General features: G+C 50.8%; 1 protein-coding gene across 5 annotated transcripts in view; it reads right to left on the minus strand.

The window, feature by feature from the left end:
- Positions 1-16,462, minus strand: part of Slc38a10 (solute carrier family 38 member 10) — a 52,394-nt gene extending 35,932 nt beyond the window's left edge. For 3 of the 5 annotated variants that reach the window (XM_027425438.2, XM_035447251.1, XM_027425437.2), the window contains exons 1-8: positions 16,129-16,461; positions 15,508-15,835; positions 11,655-11,772; positions 6,882-6,927; positions 5,982-6,075; positions 4,178-4,321; positions 3,430-3,554; positions 293-395 (exon numbers count right to left, since the gene is read on the minus strand). In XM_027425438.2, coding sequence (XP_027281239.1) covers positions 293-395; positions 3,430-3,554; positions 4,178-4,321; positions 5,982-6,075; positions 6,882-6,927; positions 11,655-11,772; positions 15,508-15,621 — 744 coding nt within the window. In that variant the 5' untranslated portion in view covers positions 15,622-15,835; positions 16,129-16,461. Of the gene's footprint in view, positions 1-292; positions 396-3,429; positions 3,555-4,177; positions 4,322-5,981; positions 6,076-6,881; positions 6,928-11,654; positions 11,773-15,507; positions 15,836-16,128 lie in introns of all 5 variants that reach the window. The other 2 variants (XM_027425439.2, XM_027425440.2) reach the window with 2 other exon arrangements.
- Between the last annotated feature and the right edge of the window lie 1,310 nt (positions 16,463-17,772).

A 17,772-nucleotide genomic window follows, 5' to 3' on the forward strand; every position in this document is an offset into this window, starting at 1 on the left:
CTACACAGCAAGTTTCAGGCCAGCCAGGAATACAAGTGAGACCGTCTTAAAAAATGAGAATAGATGCAACAGGACCCAGGGCAGAAGCAGCTCAAGGGTACCCAGGCCTAGAATGCCTGGGGCTGAGGAACTGAGCTTCTCTGGGTCACCAAGAACGCCGTGCACCTACAGACACTGGCATGGTATATCTGTGACCCGACAGACGGCCACTAAAGGTCACATGGGGTCTGGAGTGCGAGAGGCAGTGTGCGATGCTCACGGCATCAAGGAGAAGGTGTGGAACAGCTCCTACCATGACATAGAAGGCGGTGACCACGTTGAGGGAGGAGGCAAATATGGAACTCATGGTCTTCACCGATGGCTCATCCAGGCTGTCATAGGTAGGTAGGACCTGGCTGTGTAAAGACAAGCGAGTCACACAGACTCCAGACAAGCAGACTCCAGAGCCTCACCAGCCCCTCTTGACAACTCCTAGGACCTCTACTGAAATGGCCCAGGGAACAAACCTCTGGCACTTCCTTCCCCAAACATTCTCCACAGACCATGATCTACGGTGCCAAGGACAGAAGTTGGGTGACACTGTGGATGGTAGCACTGTGGGAAGACCCACAAACGTTCACCCTAACAGGTTCCACGGAGACACCGTCACAACTAGCACTGTGCAGTGGAAGTACAATGTGACTGGGCAGGGAATAGAAGCAGATCTGAGTAAGGGACAAACAGGAAGCCAATGCAGCACCACTGCCAAGGGACGGGATAGTTAAACAAACACAAGTCTGGCTGGCTGCAGTCACCTCAGCACCATGAACAGACACAAAGGTGAGCACAGACAAGGAGACAGCCTACACACATTTCCCTCCCTCTCACCAGTGTGATGAGAAAACTGGCTTCTGTCCTAGGCCTGGGGCCAAGAGTATGCAGCTGCTGGACAGGTGAGAGGCACCCAAGTCACCCGCAGGACAGGGTTATGACAACCTCATGAAGGCTCTCTGAAAACAGCATGTCTGAGGACTTGGGACAGAAAACCCAACTGTGGAGAGTATGTAGGACCTGGACACCCGAGAGGTGTGGGGAGTCGAGGCTGAAGAGAGGGGACAAAAGAAGAGGAGATGGTTCAGGCTAGGACATCAGTTAAGGAACTAAGCTACCACAGGAGGAAAACCTGGTAGCCACACCCTTAAGTACTTCCCAGGTGGCTATAGCCTTCCAGGACAAAATCAGAGGTCCTAAGGAAGCTAGACTAGGAACAACCAGGCAAATGGGTGTGTGTGTGTGTGGTATGTCGTATGGGGTGTGTGTGTGTGTGTGTGTGTGTGTGTGTGTGTGTGTGTGTGTGTGTGTGTGCAACCACTCGCATGTGCACGCTGGAAATCAGCAACCAATAAACAGATCAGCACAAGGACCAATGAAGCCATGCCCAACAATATCTCTACAAAGTTCAATAAAGCCAGGGGCGGTGGTGGCACACACACACCTTTAACCCCAGCACTCGGGAGGCAGAGGCAGGCTTATCTCTGTGAGTTTGAGGTCAGCCTGGTCTACAGAGCCAGTTCTAGGACAGCCAGGGCTACACAGAGAAACCCTGTCTCGAAAACAACAAAATTCAAGAAAAAAAAAAAGAGAGAGAGAGACACTACTTTGATCAAAAAGCAGGCAAGAATAAGTGGGAGGGCTTGGCAAAGCAAAGCTGCCATCCCGTCTACCCAAGCTTACAAGTCAACCTCAGGACAAGAGGCCACCATAGAAGTCATCGAGGAGGAAACAAGGAAGCCACACCCTATACAGCTTCAGGGACACAGGGAACCTGAAGGAAAGGTAGCAGGGACCCTGGCTCAGGCTAAGACTCTAGTCAGGGCAGGAGGCCCACCTTGAGGGGAACCTGAGCCAGATATGCCTGCACACACACAAACACACGTCTGCACACACAGGCAAGGGCACTGAGGGTGCTGGGAAGGGGTGGGATGTGCGTGCATGAGCCATAGGCTTCCATGAATCCCCACGGCCCTCCCACCCCACCATCCCCCACCTCACCCCACCCCACCCCACCCCCACTTCAGAGAACAGCCTCTGTGGCATCACAACTCTTGAAGTACCCTCGCTACCCCTAGGCTGAAAGTGACATTTCCAGGTGCGCTCTCTTCTATGGAGGCTTTCTATGTTCTGCGTGGCCAAGATTCATTTACCATGAAGTAAGATCAAACGGGCCAGATGACGACAGCAAGAGCTCTACCGGGCTCAAAGTAAGGGGGCTGGCTGCCATCCCAGTAAGGACAGGCCACTGAGGGAAGAAGAACTCTTGTCACCTCATCTGGCAAACATGCCAATGCTTACAGCCTGGGGACAGTATGTGACGAACACAGAGGAAGAGGATACATTTATGGCCCCCAGGTCTCCGTGGAAGGGCGACGAATCCTGCACATAGACAGTGGCATGCTTCCACCCTTCAGGAACCAGTAATTTGCACTGAGAACCAACCCACAGATATGCACTGCCTCGTAGGTGGCTACCGCCAAAGAAGCCCAACCGCAGGCTTGTTTTTTTAAAAGCAAACATGCAGGCAGAACGGACAAATGGTAACTAGGTACGCTGCACAAGAATGTAACTTCTGTCACCGAGGATAATGGGGACATTAAACAGCGAGGCTGGAGCACGTTCTGGTGGAGACAGAGCTGCCAAGAGGGAGCCAGTAAGTGGGAAATGACGATTTGGAACTCGCATGTGGGTGTAAACACAGCAGTGTGAGCAAATTTTCTCTGTCACACTAGTTTACGATTGGCACAATGCATGCCCACTGACACCACAGGAGGGGGGGCTTCTCTGCCAGCCCCCCCCAACACACATGCTGATGGTCTTTTCCCATTGATATCAGATTTATGCTTGCTGTTCCCACCCGGGAGTGCATCACAAGCTCCTGCCACCCTGACAGAGAAGGTACTGATGCTGTGATGGTGAAGCAGCCCATTCCTGTTCACAGAGCCCGGCGTGCCAGAGAGCCCGCCTGCACACACACGCCTCAGAGACATCCTAGCAGCAGCCTCAAGTCAATGTTTGCGCAACTTCTTTTTAAATATTCTCAGACGAACAGCTAGATTCTGGCAAAGCGCTCGGGACTCTGCACAATCAGATGGCTGGGTTACTTACTGCTGCACCCCACAGCCAACTCTCCTGTCACAGGATCTGGAAAACTGGGTGCCCTTGCCAGTTAGTCCCAGCAACAGTTCATTTCCAAGTTAGCACAGAACTATCCCCCTCAGCCTAGAGGGAACAGGCCACACTAGAACAAGCCATCATTCCTCAGTGGCCAGGAACAAGCAACTCAAGAAACAAGAAAAGCAGGACTCTCATCCCCACACCTCCTTCATGTCACCGTCCCCCCCACACACACCCTCAGCCCCACACCCTCACCCCTTCCCCCTCAATAGTACTTACGACTGACAGGCAAAGGACATGCCAAAGATGGGCACGCATCGGAAAACACCCTCCCAGCGGATGTAGCTGACGCGCTGCAGCCACTGCCCACCGAAGAGGCCATGCTTCAGGGAGGACAGCACAATCTGGAGTGAGGAGAAAGTAGGGCACAGGGTCAGGAGTCAGTGTGCAGCTGTGACCACTGGACACCATGCCTCACAGGAGGTACAGAGACAGGCAGCTCTTCTCCACATCTGAGACAGCTTACTCCTGTAGCCTGGGGCTGTCTGATGGGGCAGGGACCCCACCTTGCCTGGTTCCCAGACCCTGGCTCATACTCAGTCCATACCTGAAGCTGCTTGAACACTACTGAGGGGCATACTGGCTGCAGGGAGTTTTCTGCACATGGTGGAGCAGCTCCTGTGCAGGCTCTTTTGGTGGAGACAGAGGCGAACCCTCAGTCACCATCCCAGCCCCAATGTCAGTCCCCTGATACGGCATGCCCTTCCTTTCCCCACCCTGGTAAAGGGACAATGTTCTCAGCCCTCATCCTGCTGTCAACTGCCATGCCTCTGGTGCTCAGTTAGACATACATATGGCCTTCATGACACTGCAGTAATCTACCACACCTTTAAGACTCAGAGCCACCTTCTCTCCCCTGTGCCCTACAAGGTAGCTGACGGCTACACCAGACTCATCATGAACACTTACAGTTTATGGGAGGGACTCAGCCACAAACAACCCCCTTAACGGTGCATGTGGTGCTCACCACAAACATGAAGATGGTGTAGAAGAGGAGTGCCATGGCACTGAAGGACTGGATGGAGGCCATCATGTTCCTCTGCAGGCTGAGTGGGAGCACGATACACAGGGACACTGTGAAGAGCAGGAACACGCGGAAGCTGTTGGTCACCTGGAAGGGAACCCAGAATCCTCACAGTCTGCAGTCTGGGCTTACTCACTGCCAAGGCTCAGCTTATGATGCTGCCAGGACAGGAGCCACTGCAGGCTGGGGAGCACTTTGGGGCCTTAAACAGAAGGTGGGGGGGTCAAGCTGGCATGTTCACTCTGAAAGCTCCCCTCTCAGCAGTTGTGCCATGTGGATCAAAATACTAAACAGCTCTGGCCCAGTTTGGCCGGGCCTGGCTCCACAATGAGACCAGTCAGGAAGAAAAAAGTCAGCTATCCCTTGTTACACAGGGAAGGAGTGTGGCAACAGCGGGTAACCTGTCCTGCTCTGGGCATACCCTGCACAGCTAGTGCCGGGGGCTGGTAGAAGGAGCTACCACTTCTCCACACATCTCAGAGCCAACTCTGCTGCAGAAGAAAAATCTGATCCAGAAAATTCGTCACAGAGCTCACTCCAGACTGGCGTCTACTAGCAAGCTGAGGTCTGGGGATATCTCCCATCTAACTCAGCTGTAGCCAGCACTCTTGACTTCCTGCATCCTTCTTCAGAGCTGGCAGCACAGGTGGAGGTGAAGAGCTCTGCCAAAACCCTTGACAGCTTCCACTTCCCAGCTACAGATACCTGCTTATCTAAAACAGCCTCACACTGCTGAGCATGGGAGCACTGCATGTGACAGGGGAAGAGGACAGATAGGCTCTGTGCATGCTGGCCTATAGCGTGTAAAGCACATGCAAGGCTCCAGAGGCTGATATACCCATCCTGCAGGGCTCTCAGAACTGCAGGCAACATGCCTGGCCCTGGCACAGGACAGCGGGTTTTGAGAAAGGACCCGAGCATCTGTGTGAGGGACTGACCCACAGCTTTGCCAGATCCACAGGGAGAGTGGGAGATGGAAAGCCAAATGGGAAGATGCCTTCAGAACACAGACCAGAGCCAGGCTCACAAAACCCTGACTGGAAAGCTCTTCAGCACCGTGCAAATCCAACACATTGTATTCCAGAGTAGGACCACCCCTCAGCTGCCGTCTTTACAAAACCACCTCTACCTGTCTGATAAACAGACATGAAGGACTCTTCACAGAAAAGACCCTCCAGGGCCATGTGCGCATGCTCCCTAGTCAGGCATTGGCTACAGCTCTGCTCCCCAGGAGGGGAGGAAGGTTGTGTGGGGCCCTGTTCACAGGTGAGACCCCTCAGGGGCAGGGAGTGCCAGGTTTGGAGGATACACAGGGCTAACTCACAGGCCTGATTAGCAGCGCCCTCGCACCTTCCTCAGCAGGGTGAAGACCCAGCTCCCTGCCTCAAGGCACTACCGGTCAACAGCCAAGCACAGCAGCCACATGAAGACCTGGCCTTTCTTGCCTTTTGATGGGCAACATTGGAAGGCTGAGGCCTCTGGGCTACACAATGGTGTATCCTGCTATGCCCTGCCTCCTTCCTGCCCCTCACACTACAGGCTGTATCAAAGCCTGCTCTCCTCTCCTGGTATCTCTCAGACATAACCAAAGCAAGTCCCCAAAATCCAAGCCAGGAAGCCTGAGTGACTGAGAGGCATGGGGAGCCTCTCTGGGTCAAGTACACTGGTCTCTGCTGACTTAAGGAGAGGAGACCCTGGGTGGCAACCACAAGCATTAAAACAGATCAGACAGTTAACAGTGCCTTACCCGTAATCCTAACAGCGGAGCAAAGAAGTTGGAGCCCAAGTCACCAATCACGACGTAGAAGGCAATGCAGGTCCCCAGCATCAGCCCAATCATGCTGTGAAGACAGAAACTAGGCTTTGGAATCACATTTGAAAGAAAGTGCTACTCTGTGACCAGAACACTGCACCTTTGCAAGACTCAAGAGCTCCCAGTCTGACACCCAGAGCCAAATCCAGTTCCTGGGCTGTGACGACAAAACTGGCTGAGTGAGAGACAGTTCTGTGTGTCCACACTCACAGGAATGGATGTTTGGGGGCTCTCTCCATTGCACTTGGGGTGAATAATAGCCACACTTAACTGTTCTCTGTGGGGTATCATATTTTCCTTCCAAAGGAGCTTCAGAAATTCAGGTGCAACAAAAACTCAGTGATATTAGATGAGTTAAAGGGATAATCAACTGCTTCCAAAAAAACCTTTTCTTCTGTTTTTACAACTCCCTGATTTAGAAGCCTAAAAGTAATTTCCCAACCATTTTTACAACTGATAAAATTTTACTCTCAGTGAAAACAATGTGACATTTCAGTTTAGTGCCTCTCTTCTGCTGTACAGCTGGGGACATACACAGTTTGAAGAACAGCCCTGAGATGAACTATACCAAGAGAACTGTTTTGCTGTGCTCCCCAAGTTTCCATTCCCATGCACTAGGACCCAGCAAGACTTAGATAAAGCTTCCAGGTTTGACAACTGTCATTGTAAGGGAACAGCACACTGACTTCCAGCTATTCTCTAAGTAACTCTCCAGAAGCACCACACAAGCTACAAGCCAATCCATGTGCAGTACACCGTTCCTTCCCCAACAGGCCCCTGCTCCTGCACTGCTGCAGGAAGAAGGGTGGGACCCAGCAAGGCTACACCGCTTACCTGGTCTCCACCAGCATCTTCCCAGCCTTGCCGTAGGCGTGGAATGCTAGGAAAGAGAAGAGAACAAAGCTCAGTCTAACGGTGAGAAAAACTTCAGTAAAAAGGTTGTGAACAGCAGTTTGCAAAGCATGTGACTGCTAGAAGTTTCATGGATAAGGAAATACTTTAAAATTCTGGTCCCACTGGGCATAGGTGGCACACGCCTTTAATCCCAGCACTCGGGAAGCAGAGGCAGACAGATCTCTGTGAGTTTGAGGCCAGCCTGGTCTACCAAGTGAGTTCCAGGACAGGTTCCAAAACAATACAGAGAAACCCTGTCTCGGGGAAAAAAAAAAAATCTGGTCCCTAGACTTTCTTCAGACCTACCATCCTCAAATGAAACAGCCTGAAACAAGAACAAGGCAAGGGAAATCAAGGCTGCGGTTTTTGTTGTTTCTTATGAAATTGCAAGAGGAGAGAAAGGAAGCCAGGACCCAAAAACAGCAGAAGCCCATGGCAGCTACGAGTAGGCCTGCTTGGAGCAGCGCCAATACAGCAAAGCTAGCCTCGTTTGGGGGTAGGGAAAGAGGCAGAACTAAAAAGGATCCAGGAGGTTCAAGCCCTGCCCCAGAACTCAGTGTCTCTGCCCTGCACTACAGGGATACAGCCAAGAGCGTCATATTTATCCTTTGTGATTGTCAGAGCAAAACAGAATCTCTGTGAGCATGGCACTCTGGAAAGAAAGAACCCTGACAGTGGCAAGTGTGCATGGCCACAGCAGTGTCCTACCAGGAAAGGGGTCTCTGTCTTTCACTCCTGACCCAAAGCTATTTCCAGCAGATGGGAAATTAAAAGCTGACTCAACAAGGTCCTTCACAGGACCTTCACAGTTATCCGGTCACCCAGAGTTTCCCCCAGACTCCAGCCAGATGAGGGCAAAGGGAAGTTCTGGTCCACTGGGAGCAGCCCAAGGCAGTGCATGTGACAGGATGGCCTCAACCCTGTCATAGCCCCAGTTTCCTGCCCCTTGTTTCCTCCCTCACTCTGGGCCAGCAGCCCTCTGAGGTTGAAGAGCAGGAAACACACATCCACTGGGTATGAATGAACCAAACAAAATCCTTGTTACTTTTAACTGAGGAAGAGGCACAAAGTTGGCAAAGGCCAGACAGTTGGCATCAGCCTCAGCTTGGCCTGAGGACAACAGACTTCAGCCTCCAGGGGTCACTCTGGCCTTTCCCAGACTCGGTTGGGAAAGGAACCTAGTATACCCCTCAAGTCCATCTTACAAGGACTGAAACCCAGTTCAGAATGTTACCGAAGGTCTAGACTGAGAATTTCAAAAAACTCAGAGAACTCCAAAGGTGATGCCACCAAAGGATACCCTCCAAGCCCTATGCCAGAACACTCACTATACTAAGCACTGACCCGTTGCAACCCCTACTCTCATTCCTTCATTGCCTCTAAAATGAACGTGGGCCTATTGCACACTTCAAATTCAGAATACCCTGCCCTAGAAAATCCCAGAGCACACATGCTTCCAAGATGTGGTAAAGTGGGGGGTTATCTGCCGGCCGGAAGGCCAGCAGGAGCTACCACTCTCTCTCCTCCCAGATCACTCTCACTTGGACCAGGCCAAGACCAGGCTTTTCTGCCCACCTGTCTATCTCTCTTCCCTGAGCCCTGAGAAACAGGGCCACAGGACAACAGGCAGAACTGACTCTACGCTCCACCTGCCCACAATACCCAGCAAAGCAAAGCCAGAAAGGGGTGCTATTCAATATGGGACAGAGAGACAGGGAAGAGGCTGCTGCTCATGACTGGGCAATACCTGGCAGGGAAGGCTGGCCAGTGACTTCAGCTGAGCCACTCCTGGAGGAGGTGTACAAGGAAATGCCCTGGGATCCCCCCGCCCCCCGCCAGCATGGGCACAGGGCCAGCAGAACTAGGCAGGTACATAGTAAACACCCTCAAGTCCAGGAGCTGGGACAACATGAAAACGGTGTCAGAGAGCTCCACTTCACAGCCTTGCTCACCAAACCAAGTGGCAAGTGCACAGGCCACACCACTCAAGGACGTGCAAGAAGAGGCATTCGGCCAGCATGCCCCTGCAGGCACTAACTACTCTAGGCCCATGAAGAGAGAGAGGCACACTGACCATAAGCCATGGTGACACAGTACCAGCAGCAGCCACCATTCACAGCTGAGCAGTAAGAGGCCAAGGGAATGTCACACAGTCCCCCGCTGCTAGAGAAGGTAGCTTCCATCCCAGGGCACACACTCCTAGGGCAGGGTCAAATGTTCAGGAGAGTTCTCCAAGAGCCACTGATATGTCTGTGTTACCATCTATCATGGCTGGTTTTTGTCAATGTGACACAATTGTAGACATATCCAGGAGAGAGAGACTCAACTGAGAAAATGCCTCCATCAGATCTCCTGTAGGATGTCTGTAGGGCATTTTCTTAGTTAATGATTAATGTGGGAGGACCCAGCTCACTGTGGGTGGTGACACACCTGGACAGTTGGTCCTAACTTGTCTAAGAAAGCAGGCTGAGCAAGACATGAGGAGCACCACTCCATGGTCCCTGCTTCAGTCCCTGCCCTGACTTCCCTCAGAGAGCTGTAAGATGACATAAACCCTTTCCTCCCCAGGTTGATTTGGCCATGGTGCTTTATCATGCACTAGAAGGCTATGGGAACAGCAACTCTACCGGACTTGAAGGGCAAGTATGTACATCTGTACAATAGAGGCATCAGGGTCAGTCCTGAGGCAGGCAATTCTGCTTCTTTGTTTTGTTTTGTTTTGTTTTGGGGACAGAGTATCTGTGTAGCCCTGGCTGTCCTGGAACTTACTCTGTCGATCAGGCTGTCCTTCAAGGGACAGAGCTCCATCTGTCTCTGCGTCCCAAGTGCTGGGATTAAAGGTGTGTGCCAACAGGCTTTTTTTTTTTTTAATTTTTGAACAGTGTTATTAATTGTATGTTTTTAAAAACTATTATTCAGCACTCAAAAAACAGAGGCAAGTAGATCTTTGTGAGTTCTACGGCAGTCTGATCTACATAGCATTTTCTAAGCTAGGCACACCTACACAGTGAAACTGTCTCAAAAACAACAACGTTTGTGTATGCATATCTTCGTAATTTTACTACACAGTGAAACTTTGTCTCAAAAACAACAATAATGTTCGTGTATGCATAGTCTTTGTAATTTTACTGATTATCATGTGTGCATATATGTATGTGTGCATTAGTGCCACACTGTGGATGTGTAGATCAAAAAAACTTCGTGTAGCTTGTTCTCTCCCTCTACGATTATCACCTTTATGTGGGTTCCAGGAAGTGAACTCAGGTTGCAAGGTTTGTGCAGTAACTCACTGTACCATCTTACCAGCCCTTGTTTTGTTTTTTTGAGATAGTTTGACGCAGCTTAAGCAGGTCTCAAGTTTGCTATGGTCTTGAACAGCTTATCCTCCTGCCTTATCCTTCCAAGTGCTAGGATTATAGACACACACCATACCCACCTTGTATTAAAATTATTAATTAAAAAAAAATGCTGTGTGTGGTGATGCACACCTTTAATCCCAGCACTTGGGAGGCAGAGGTAGGAGGATCTCTTTTTGAGGCCAAATGGTCTACAGAGTGAGTTCCAGGACAGCCAGGGCTGTTACACAAAGAAACTTTGTCTTGAAAACCACCCCACTCCCAAACCCCCACCTCTGAAAAAAACAATATTGAAAAAAAAAAAAAAAAACAAAACAAAAAACAAAAAACAAAAAAAACCAATGATGGGGAATGTTCTTCTGTGTATGTTTCTCTTATTGGTTAATGAATAAAACACTGATTGGCTGATTGGCCAGAAAGGAAGTGACGTAGCTGGGCAGAATCAGGATATAAGCAGGGACAAACAGGAAATCACTCTCTTCTCTGTGGAGACACTTAGCAGTCACCACATGAGCTGCCAAAGGAGTTAGAGGTCCGGATCCTTCTCCAATAAGATAAGACCACGTGGAAATACACAGATTAGTAGTAATGGGTTAATAATTAAGACAGAGATAGCCAATAAGAAACCCTAGTCACTGGCCAAGAGTATTATAATTAATATAAGTCTCTGAGTGTTCATTTGGGGCAAGGCAGCTTCGGAACTGGGCAGGAAATCCTGTAACACCCCAAAACCCAGGGGCTGGCGAGACAACTCAGGGATTAAGAGCACTGACTGTTCTTCCAGAGGACCCAGGTTCAACTCCCAGAACCCACATGGCAGCTCACAACTGTCTGTAACTCCAGTTCCAGTGGACCCAAAACCCATGGCAAAACACTAATGCACATTTAAAAATAAGAACAAACAGACAAAAATCTCCTTAAGAAGAAAATAGAGGGCTGGAGAGATGGCTCAGAGGTTAAGAGCACTGACTGCTCTTCCAGAGGTCCTGAGTTCAACTCCCAGCAACCACATGGTGGCTCACAACCATCTATAATGAGATCTGGTGCCCTCTTCTCGTGAGCAGATATACATGGAAGTAGAATGTTGTATACATAATAAATAAATACATAAAATCTAAAAAAAAAAAAAAAGAAGAAGAAGAATGGGGGTGAGGGGAGGGAGAGGGAGAAGGGACTTACACGTGAAACAAGCCTGTTCCCTAACTTGAACTAATAAAAAAAAAAATTTAAAAAAAAGAAGAAAATAGAAAACAAGAAGAATCAGACCCCTCACCCATAACCCACCCCCAAGCAAGAGCATCAGCCTTCTTGGGAAGGGGCTATCCACTCTGCCAGCACTCTCAAAGTCAGGTCTTACCCAGGCCAGCATAGGTTCTCCTCTTGCTCAGGCTGGCCGACTTCACCAAGAACATGCATGACTGGTGAGTCATCCATGAGCAGAAGACCAAGAGCAGGGCCCCCAGGATGATGCCACACTGTAGGGTGGAAAGAAAAAGACACATTTGCAAGACCAGACCTTCTTAAGTCTCCATCTCAAACATCCCCAGCACTAGGGGCTCATGCAGGCCCTCACTGCTCCATCTGTGTCGATAAGAGGCCCTGACCTCCTGTGGATGACATCTTTTCCCTAAAACAGAAGCAGCAACACCGAGTACTGTTTTAAAGGGGCTTTGTTAGTCCTAGGTCTACTGGGTGAGACCATCAGCTGGCACCCCACACTCCCTACAACACCCACCTGCCATGTGGCATCCTTAGCTACCTTTCTCAGTAGCCCTATGTGGAAACACGGTCTACAAGGATTAGGAGTCATGTGTGCCTTCCTTATAAACAGATGCTGACCACATGATCCTGCAACTACTCTTAGGTCTTTCCCCCAACAGAAACGTCTATTCCCAAACCTGTATATTTACAGTGGATTGAGCCATAACCCCTGTAGCAATATTTCTGTTTATGATATAACAAAGTGCAAAGCTAGCCACACTAGCTAGCCATAGAGGCCAGGCAGTGGCACACACCAGCACTCGGGAGACAGAGGCAGACAGACTTCATTAGTTCAAGGGCACCCTGAGCTACACAAAAGTGATCCAGTCTACAAGAGAAACAGAATTTACACAAAGGGTCTCAGCACTTGGGATCCCAGGGCTTTAATCCCAATGCTAGAGAGGAATATAAAGTGAGAGGAGACAGGAGCTCAGGCATTCTGAGGTTTGGTGGAGAGCAGTGCTCGGTATATCACCCCTTCAGTCTGGGCACTGGTGAAGGTGAGAAATCTCTAGTGGTTGGCTGCCTTGTTTCTCTGATCTTCAGCTTTAACCCCAATATCTGTCTCTGGGTTTTTATTACTTGTGCTACAAACCCCAAAACAAGAAAGCAACCCAATGGCCTTCAAAGGTAACTAGAAAAACAACTGTAGTCCAACCATGCAAAGAAATATTATTCAATATTCAGGTTTAGAACCCCCAACCCGCTGGGCGTTGGTGGCGTACGCCTTTAATCCCAGCACTCAGGAGGCAGAGGCAGAGGCAGGAAGATCTCTGTGAGTTCGAGACCAGCCTGGTCTGCAAGAGCGAGTTCCAGGTCAGCTACAAAAGCCACAGAGAAACCCCGTCTTGAAAAACCAAAAAAAAAAAAAAAAAAAACCAACCCTTCAATGGCATGAATGCACCATGCTGTAGGAAAGAAGGGAGCATGAGCTGGGCAGTGGTGGCGCCCTTTAATCCCAGCACTCGGGAGGCAGAGGCAGGCGGATCTCTGTGAGTTCGAGAACAGCCTGGTCTACAAGAGCTAGTTCCATGATAGTCTCCAAAGCCACAGAGAAACCCTGTCTCGAAAAAAAAAAAAAAAAAAAAAAAAGAAGGGACCATGAAGGTGACACTCTGTGTGTTACCACACATGAGGAATACTGATAGTGTGGCCAGGCAACATGTCAAACAGCTGACAGAGGGAGAGTTATTGACTTCAGAGGGGCAGAGGTGACTTTTTGGGATAACAGATGTCCTGATCACAGTAGCAAACAACTGTATGCATAAACCAAACCCCAAGGAACCACACCCTAAAACAGGTGCATTTTATTCCAAGAAAACTGCCCCCCCCATAACTGGCATTTAAGGCATCAGGGGATTGGGCTAGGCATGATAGTCCACAATCTTAATCCCAATACTCAAAAGACAAAGGCAGGTGCATCTCTGTGGTGATTCAAGACCATTCTGGTCTACATAGGGAGTTCCAGGCCAGCCAGGACTATATAGTGAGGCCCAGTCACACAAAAAAGTGGTGGCACACACCTTTAATCCCAGCACTTGGGAGGCAGAGGCAGGCGGATCTCTGTGAGTTTGAGGCCAGCCAGGTCTATAGAGTGAGCTCCAGCACGGCCAGGGCTACACAGAGAAACCCTGTCTCAACATTAGTGGTTTGAGGATGTAGCTCTGCAGTAGAATGTTTGCCTGGGATTAGAGTGTCAGCATTACAAAAAATTCTAAAAACTAAAAATAAAACAAAACAAAACACTAGCACCACTAGACCAGTTCAGTCTGCTACCGAAAGGAAAACTGGGAGGAGGGACATGGGGGCCTCCTGTACTTTCTACTCAGTTGGCCATGAAGCTAAAACTGCTAAAAATAAACAAACAAATATATAAACATAGAAAACAAAACCACAGATGGCTCAGAGGTTAAGAGCACTGGCTGCTCTTCCAGCAGACCTGAGTTCAATTCCCAGCAACCACATGGTGGCTCACAACCATCCATAATGAGATCTGCTGCCCTCTTCCAGCATGCAAACAGACCACTGTATACATGATAAATAAATCTCTAAAAAAAGATGTTTAAAGGGCTGGAGAGATGGCTCAGAGGTTAAGAGCCTTGGCTGCTCTTCCAGAGGACCTGAGTTCAATTCCCAGCAACAACATGGTTGCCCACAACCATCTGTAATGAAATCTGGTGCCGCCTTCTGGCATGCAGACAAACATGCAGACAGAACACTGTATACATAATAAATAAATAAATAAACTCTTAAAAGAAAAATATTTCAAAAAAAAAAAAAGATAACATCAAACTCTCACCAGAATGATTCAAGGACCCATGACACCAAACACTTCAGATGACACCTTTGCTGACAGGCTCCCCATGCCCCAGTCCCCCAGATCCCTAGAGTAGGATCTGTGTGTCTCCCAAAGGAACACAGGCATAGTCTACACACAGCATGGAATATCAACCAGATGCTGACTCCTACACTCCATGGACCACCTCTTATCATCAAACCAGGCCACGCCAGCCTCTGGCACCACGCTAGCGGAAGGTGGTAGTCCCTGGTGGGCAGGAGCACCTGGAGAGTGTGCCAGCTTTACAGACTCCTCGGTGTACAGCAAGGCACTGTGTGTTGTTTCATGTCATGAAAATTCGAGTACATGTAAAGTGTGCACAGTTTTCTACACGCTGAGTTACAGGAAGACGTCCCTGCTTTTTAAATTGTTGGATCCCTGAACAAACTGGCACTACACCAAAGTTTCTTAGTGGTCTGCCTGCTCAGCATTACACACATCGCCCAACACGCTACTGGGTCAAGCGGCTCTGCCCCGGCGTCCCTGGAGGAGACTGCCAGGTTTTAGGCACATGGTGTGACTGTTTCTAGTTTGGCTTGCACACTGGAGCTACTCCTCCTAAGTAGCTCTCTACCTGGCTCATCTCCTTATGCTCTAGCAGAGGACTAGCACCCATGCACAGCAATGTTCCGATCCCAGTCACCTGAGCCCAGGCATCTATAACAGAGCCCAGTGAAGGGTCACACTTGACAGCAAAGATGGTCACTCGGAGATTCAAGCCAGGCAACACTCCCTATCCCAGGATGCAGTTCTGCTGACAGGCAAGTTGCCATGGACACTGGGACACGTAGACACTTCAGAAACACCCTGAAGTGACAGACTCAACACTGGGATCCGCCACACAGATGTCACCCCCAAGGGTCTATCTAGTTCTGTCCTTCTGTCTGCATTCATCAACCACAGCGGACCCCACAGAGAACCTAGAGACATTCTCAATCAGGACAGTGTGCAGAGGAACCGAAATTCCCTGGTCAAAAAACTTTTTTTTTTCTATTTTACCCAGCAGCTGTGAAATACAAAACACGCAAGGTGGTTTTTAATTTATTATTAAAATTATCAACAACCCACTTTCACTTCCAAACGTCTGCTACAGATTCATTTCCCACCTCACCTCTTGGGTGTCATCGGGCAGAAGCCGTGGAGTCTTCGCCCTGAGGTCCCACCGTCTCCACAGCAAACGTGGCACAAATGAGTGAGTGGGTGAGGGACAGGGAAGAAGCCCCATCGCTTCCTTCGTTAACAGTCACTACCCAATTTGACGTTCCCATCGGCTTGCGCGAAGCACTGGCACATCCAGCAGAGCCACGTAGAAACGGGGCCATCTTTTCGCGTGGCACCCTTTCAACGTTGGCATGACATCGGACTTTTCCAACTGGGGTGCGCATTACGCACAGGTCGGACCAAACGAGCAGTGTGTGTGCAAAACTTAGAAGTAAAACCTAGAGAACGCTTTCAATCACCCGCTGGAAGCCGGAGCGTCCCCGCCGTCGCTCACAGACGGCAACGACAGACGAACAAACAACACTACCCGCCGGCTCGTTTCTCTCCCGCGGCGCCCGCCCGCCCGCCGGGTGGACACGGGGCGCGCGGCCGGGACGCGGCCTGGCGGGAGCCTCTCTGTCCCCGGCCCGCGGGGCTCGCACACCCCTCCCTCCGGCCCGCCGGACCCTTCCAACTGACGCCGCCGCCGCCGCCGCCCGCCCGCGCCCCGCGCCCCGCGCGCCCGCCCCACCTGTTTGAAGCAGAAGGGCATGGTGAGCACGCTGACCCCCACGATGCTGTTGACCACGTTCGTGACCAGCCCCCACTTGGAGGCGGAGGCCGCGGTCATTTTGAGGGTCTGGGGGCCGGGACAGCGCGACCCTAGCTAACCCTAAACGCGGAGCCGCGGAGGTCAGCCTCCAGACCCCGCCGGGCTCCGCAGCGGCCTCACAGCCATGGTTCCAGGTTCCTTCCCGCCTCCGCCTCGCGCGAGCGCCGCGGCCACAGACCCGGAAGAGCCGCGGGCAACGCCAGCGACACCTCAGCTCCGCTCCGCTGCCTCCGGCACACAAACTTCCGCCTTCCAAGCGGACGCTGCCAGGAAGTGACGGTGTCAGGGGCGGGACGAGGCGGGACGCCGGCCAACGACGGAGCGGCTGTGTCTGCTCGGAGGAGGCGTGACTTGGGTGGGAGCCAGGAGGCGGGGCGAGCAGGAACCCTAGCCAATGAGAGGGGAGTGGGGCGGGGCGGAGGGACTGGTGGGTGTGGTCGGAATCAGGGCGGGGCCCACACGTCTGTGTCCCGGGTTCCACGCCGAGCCCGTGAAGTTTGGCTGCCTCTCCCGCAGCCTGGGGAGACGAGTGGCTTTCCGGGTACGGCCTCTGGCTGGAAGGCCAGCAGAGACATGGAGGTACCAACCTTCGGGTGAGGGTCTTAGCCCATAGAAAGGATTTGGGGTAGCTGTCTAGGCTGGATGCTAACTTACTGGGGACAAAATTAGCATTTATGTTTTACAAATGAATGTCCGGGACACCGAGAGGTTCAGAGACCCCGCCAAAGTCAAGCAGCTTGTAGGAGGAAGCATTGCGATGTGTCGGCTTGGTACCCAGAGCAGCAGGAAGAAATAATCTACTCCCCACTTAATACGGTGATAATTCCTCCTGGGGTAGTGGAAGGTCGAACACGAGTGGATTGCTGGCAGTGTGTGTGGAGAATGAATACCTGAGGACCTGAGGTCTGGGAAAGGCCCCACAACGATTCCAAGCGGCTAGCGTTGTGCATGCGAGGAGGATCTACATGCTGCTTCACCAGACCGTCGTAGAAAACAAGCTTGAGGCTCTTGCAAGATTATGCATCTTAGACCAGGGGCAGATTCTTCAAGCATCAGGCAGAGCGGCCTCTGAGTACAGAGCTGTACCCCCCACCCCCCAGATGGGAGAGGATAAACAGGGAGAAAACAGGGTAAAGAGTAATTGACTACAAATAAATGTCTGTATTCATTGTTTGGAAGTGAACAAAGACTGCTGTACTCATCTCCTTAATGTGCGGCTGTTAAAGTTGTCTCAGGTAAACGCCTGGAAGTAGAACTACAGATTTAAGTGCGTGCACACCTCCGGCCTGACCCAGTCTTGCCCAATTGCTCTTCAAAATCACTAGAAGGCTCCCGATTGACGTCCAAAGTGTTCAAACTTCTGTTGGGAGTTGAGTGGGCACTGCCTCTCTTCCTCTGTAGCACAGGAGCAGAGCACTTGCCCTGCATGCTCTCGTCCCAGGTTTGATCCCCATGCTACAGCAAGTTGAAATGGACTGCCCTGAATGGCCTCCTTGGAAGAGTCATATGCCTCTCAGATTTTACAGTCTGTCACAACTATTCAGTTCTCCATGGTAGCTCAGG

The sequence above is a fragment of the Cricetulus griseus genome, chromosome 7 (assembly GCF_003668045.3).
Source record: "Cricetulus griseus strain 17A/GY chromosome 7, alternate assembly CriGri-PICRH-1.0, whole genome shotgun sequence".
In the NCBI taxonomy this organism is placed as follows: domain Eukaryota; kingdom Metazoa; phylum Chordata; class Mammalia; order Rodentia; family Cricetidae; genus Cricetulus; species Cricetulus griseus.